A 5686-nucleotide genomic window follows, 5' to 3' on the forward strand; every position below is an offset into this window, starting at 1 on the left:
CCCCCACAGAGAGGGGGGGGGGTGGGTTTGGGGGGGGGGGGATCTGAGGCCTTAATGGCTCCTTCTCCTACCTGGGCGTCTCTCTTCGGGAGAGCCCCTATCACCTGCCCTTGGCTATGACTAGCTCCCTCAGGTTCCCTGCGCCCCGGGGGGGTGGTTCAGAGATTTAGTGGCCCTCTTTTTCAGAAGAGCACCACCGCACTCTATTTGCAGCATGTCGCCCCGAGTGTCAAAAGTTTTTGGGCACCTAGAATAAGCGAACTTATTGCCGAATAAGCAGATTTTATTTTTCCTGTGGTCCATAGGGGGGGGGGGGGGGGACCTGGGGGGGGACGGAGGAAAGGGGGTGTACATGGTGAGAGCTGAAGGGGTTAAAAAGAAATCCGGTTGACATGGGTTACAGTGCGTTTTATTTCATCTTTGTGCTGCTTTGTCGGATCTCCTTGAAATGTCACTGGTACTCACGTACACTCTCTCTATTGTGTTTGCAGACTCTGTTCCCCAGTCCTGAAGATGGTTGGCAAATTTACACATCAGCGCAAGCGCCGGACGGCAAATGTATCTGCACCGTGGTGGCCCCTGCCCAGACCTCCTGCTCCAGAGACCCCCGGAGTCGGCAGCTAAGACAGCTGATGGAAAAGGTAGGCCGCAGCAGCGTGACGCAGAGAGACAATAGTATCGGTGAAGGGAAAGGTTGAAATATGCAAGAGATGCAGAGATTTTGCGGTCTCATTTAATATTCATGAGAATGTACTGATGGGCTTATACAATCCGTCAACGCTCAGGGCAGCGATCATGTACAAAGTGCACCGCCTCAGGGCTGGAGCAATCCCAGGAGCTCCGTAGCCAACACACCTAAAACATTTCAGCTACACTTTATATCTTGTTCTATTCAGTGGTATAACAATCACCATAGCGGCCACTATGGGGCCCGGGGCACAGTGGGGCCCGGCCAGATACCGTGCGGGCCGCCTGGGTCGCTATGGGATCCTCTGCTGGTGGCTTTCACTGGTCGGCTGAAGAGGAACACGCCGCTGTTCAGATCGCTGACGGTAATCTGTGTAGAGTCGCGCGTTCCTCTCCACAGAGTCAATGAGAGCCGGCAGCGGCGGTGGAGCAGGCTGGACCCGGCAGTGGAGGAGGAGGAGGTGGGGCCCGTGGTCGGCAGCAGAGGAGGAGGTGGCGAAGAAGGAGGCGGGGCCCATCAGCGACAGTGGACAAGGGAGAGGCGGACAGGTAAGGAGTGCGATCAGCCCACCTGAGGGAGACCCTGTGCAGAGCCCACCATAGAGAGTCTATGGTGGGCTCTGCAGGTTCACCCTCAGGTGGGATCTCGAGTGGGCTCTGCAAGGGGTATAACTAGAAATCACGGGGCCCCATATAAAATTTTGCTATGGGGCCCTGTGATTTCTAGTTATGCCCCTGGTTCTATTCCTCCATGATGTACGGTTCCCATCACCTTAAAGTGGAGCTGAACTCTGAAAGTGAAGATTTGCTGTGTTAGAAGCAATATCTAGAAGTGTTGATTGTGCTTCAGCAGTTCCCTGGAAAAAAAATTAGCTTTGCCTTGAATTCCTTCTAAAAAAACAGCAGAGCTCTTCCCGGCATGTGAGTGTGTCTCGGCACTCCTGTGTCTACAGCCTCATAGTTGTATATCTGCAGTGTGAGATCTCAGGCTCTGCTGTCTCTGCTAGTCTTAGGAGATTCGGATTGAGATCTGGTGATGTCTACGGTTGCCACCTTTTCTACATATATACAGAGAGCAGAGACAGCCAGGAGAGAGAGAGTGAGGAGAGACAGCCAGGAGAGAGAGAGAGAGGAGAGACAGCCAGGAGAGAGAGTGAGGAGATACAGCCAGGAGAGAGGGAGAGGAGAGATCCAGGAGAAAGATCGAGGAGAGACAGCCATGGGAGAGAGGGAGAGGAGAGACAGCCAGGAGAGACATCCAGGAGAGAGAGCAAGGAGAGAGAGCGATGAGAAAAAGCCAGGTGAGAGAGAGGAGAGAAAGCCAGGGGAGAGCGAGGAGAGACAGTCAGGAGAGACAGCCAGGAGAGAGAGCAAGGAGAGACAGCCAGAGAGAGAGCCAGGAGGATGAGCGAGGAAAAACAGCCAGGGGAGAGATAGGAGAGATATCCAGGCGAGAGAGTGAGGAGAGACAGTCAGGAGAAACAGCCGGGAGGATGAGCAAGGAGAGAGAGCTAGGGGAAAGAGAGGTGTGGCAACCAGGAGAGACAGCCAGGAGGATGAGCAAGCAGAGACTGCCAGAAGAGAGAGATAGGAGAGACAGCAAGGGGAGAGAGAGGGGCGAGATGGCCAGGGGAGAGCGAGAGGAGAGACAGCCAGCAACACATCTGCCTAAAGCAGAACCCCTGTGCCCTTGAAGACTTATCTGCACCCTGTGTTTCAGACACCTCCTTGCTCCCTGAGTTCCAGTGCCCATCCATGTCCTCCGCCTCCTCCATGCACTCAGGTTGGAAGGCCCTGCGGTTGCTCCTGTCTACCTGACATTGTGACACTTTGTGTTCGGTTTTCAGTTGGCCTGAAACCCAAACACAGCACATACAGGACTCACACAGCGGTGTATTTACAAATTCTGCTGCCCTAGGCAAGACAGCAACGCCGCCCTCCCCCCGCCGGCCGTCACCATCAGCAGCAACCCCCACCCGGGCTGACATTATATGCCGCTGCCTCCCCATCAGCACAAGCCTAACCCCCCCCCCGGGCGATCACTCACCGGCAGAGCAGTCAAAGCACCGCCGACCGCTGCCTGGACACCGCCGAAAGCCTGCCTGGACACCGCCGCAAGCCGCGTCCACGTTCGCGCAAGCCGCCGTCCTCGTCCCCGCCGGCCGTCCTCGTCCCCACCGCTACGATGGCCTCCGGTTCTCTCCCCTTCTCTTGACCGCAGCAATTGCCGCCCTCTGGGAATCTGCCGCTCCAGGCAAACGCCTTGTTTGCCTCGCGGCAGATATGCCCCTGGACTCACATATCAGACTGTACAGGTGAATTCCGGACAGGGGGCAACCCTAGTGATGTCAGCACTGTGCTGCTCACTGTTCTCCTTGCTGGAGAGGATGCTGTACCTGAGGACCTGTAGTGTAAGGATCTCCCTGCTTCATCCATCCTGTAGATCTGTGCTCCTCCACCTCTCCTGACACTTTTTTAGATAATTTCCCTACCAGTCATAAGATCACCAATCATCTGTGGCAGCTCTGACATAAGGAAACAAGGCCCTGATCCTCTACCATGGTAGCCGCCCACAAAGAGAGACACAGTGCAGAACAAGGCATGCTGAGATAGTGATGGGGAAAATATCTGCTGCAGGGAGACCACAGGCAGTACGGGTGACTAGTACTTTGCCCCATGCTTGCCTTTTTTTGAGTACAGATTCTAGAATTCAGTTCTTCTGTGTGCACAATGCATACTACTCAGCCCAAGCCCTCCTAAAGAGATAACTTGCCACGATTATGCTATTATAGTCATTGTCACCACCCCCACCCCTGATTCCATGGGTCAACTTTGACATATAATGGTAATACAATGGTCTTCTCAGTCATTGCTAACTTCCTAATAAAAGAGAACATGGTGCGTTACACTTTACCTTATCATGAGAAAGGGCCATTGGAACAAATACTGGAGTGCTCCATCATTGACCAAGTTCCTCAAAGACTAAGGGCCCACACTGCGACTTCCTTATCTCAGATGATGAACCAAATGTCTCCTCCTACCTTGACCTGCCAGTCACTCACATTGTCTGTTGCTGTGGTTTGTCCAACCACAACAATCCCAATCTCTACTCACCCTTAGAACACCAAAATGTCTTTGTAGCTAGAGATGCTAATATTGTCTACAGAGGACCGATCGCTCACGGTGCCTGACAAAGCAGGACTGTAATTCCTAATGGGTTACAATTGTGTCAAGTAAAAGAGGGGTTAAGGAGTGCCAGTGTAGAAAAGGAACGGTAAGTGGGAGTGAATATTGGGGCATAACGCCCACCCTACCCATGCGGTTGAGGCATGCCAGTGTAGAAAAGGACTGGTAGCTGGGAGTGAATATTGGGGCATAAAGTCCATCCTACCCAGGCAGTAGAAGAGTGCCGGTGTAGAAAAGGAATGGTAGGTGGGAGTAAATATTGGGGCATATTGCTAAATATTGGGGCATAAATACCACCCTACCCATGCGGTAGAGTAGTGCCCGTGTAGAAAAGGAACGGTAAGTGGGAGTAAATATTGGGGCATAACGCCCACCCTACCCATGCGGTAGAGGAGTGCCAGCGTAGATAAGGACCGGTAGGTGGGAGAAAATATTGGGGCATAACGCCCACCCTACCCATGCGGTAGAGTAGTGCCAGTGTAGAAAAGGACCGGTAGGTGGGAGTAAATATTGGGGCATAACGCCCACCCTACCCATGCGGTAGAGGAGTGCCAGCGTAGATAAGGACCGGTAGGTGGGAGTAAATATTGGGGCATAAAGCCCACCCTACCCATGCGGTAGAGGAGTGCCAGCGTAGAAAAGGACCGGTAGGTGGGAGTAAATATTGGGGCATATTGCTAAATATTGGGGCATAAAGCCCACCCTACCCATGCGGTTGGAGGAAGGGCAGTGTCAAAAGGACCGGTAGGTGGGAGTAAATATTGGGGCATAACGCCCACCCTACCCATGCGGTAGAGGAGTGCCAGCGTAGAAAAGGACCGGTAGGTGGGAGTAAATATTGGGGCATAAAGCCCACCCTACCCATGCAGTAGAGGAGTGCCAGCGTAGAAAAGGACCGGTAGGTGGGAGTAAATATTGGGGCATAAAGCCCACCCTACCCATGCGGTAGAGGAGTGCCAGCGTAGAAAAGGACCGGTAGGTGGGAGTAAATATTGGGGCATATTGCTAAATATTGGGGCATAAAGCCCTGGTAATGGAGAGGTGTCAGTGTAGGAAAGGAACAGTAGATGGGAGTTAGTATTGGGGAATAAAGCCCACCCTACCCTTACACTAGGGCTCAGAGTCTGGTATTCCAACCCTGTTGTGACACCTTGAGCTCGACCCATATGGGTCGTAGAATTGTAGCACATCAGTGTGACCAGATGGGGCTGATTTATAACTCCCGCCCAGCGTAAAACTTGACGAATGCCATTACCACCCCACTACCGCCACTAGATGTAGTCAAGGACCATAGGAGTTCCTATGCTCCTCAGCGCCATCTAGTGGTGGTAGTGCCGTGGTAATGGCATTCGCCCAGCTCTACGCTAAGTGGAAGACGTATGAGTCAGCCCCTAGTGTATATGTACTACAATGCGATGATACAAAACACCATTCATCACGAGTTTGAACCCACCATCACTCAGCCCACCCACCTTCCACCGACAGGTCCTCATGATCAACATACCAGACGATGTTTTTGTTGCCGAAAAACTGATTTACACCGGATCATTATACGGTACTACCAATTCGATATCCAGGGTATGGAAATACTCGGTATGATTATACGGTGCTGCGTGTTTTATATGGCGGGATGGAAATGTTTTCAGACAGTTATAATTGCCAGGGTGACATCTGTAATTTGGCTAATTAAGCCTCGCTAACCGTTTATTTAATGCGGGTTTAATGAATTCCCATTAGCCAGACCCCATGGAAAGGCATGGACTATAAAGCCGGCAACGCTTTGTATTCTCCTTTTGTGGTGCGGGGGGGGGGG

General features: G+C 52.5%; 1 protein-coding gene across 5 annotated transcripts in view; it reads left to right on the forward strand.

Annotated features, from left to right (window-relative positions):
- OLFM2 (olfactomedin 2) overlaps nt 1–5686 on the forward strand; it is a 129969-nt gene that overhangs the window by 48524 nt on the left and 75759 nt on the right. For 3 of the 5 annotated variants that reach the window (XM_018558404.1, XM_018558403.1, XM_018558406.1), the window contains exon 4: nt 506–641. In XM_018558404.1, the coding sequence (XP_018413906.1) occupies nt 506–641 (136 nt within the window). Of the gene's footprint in view, nt 1–491; nt 642–5686 lie in introns of all 5 variants that reach the window. The other 2 variants (XM_018558402.1, XM_018558401.1) reach the window with 1 other exon arrangement.

This window comes from Nanorana parkeri, unplaced genomic scaffold, assembly GCF_000935625.1.
Source record: "Nanorana parkeri isolate BGI_ZX_2015 unplaced genomic scaffold, ASM93562v1 scaffold337, whole genome shotgun sequence".
NCBI classification, from domain to species: Eukaryota; Metazoa; Chordata; class Amphibia; order Anura; family Dicroglossidae; genus Nanorana; species Nanorana parkeri.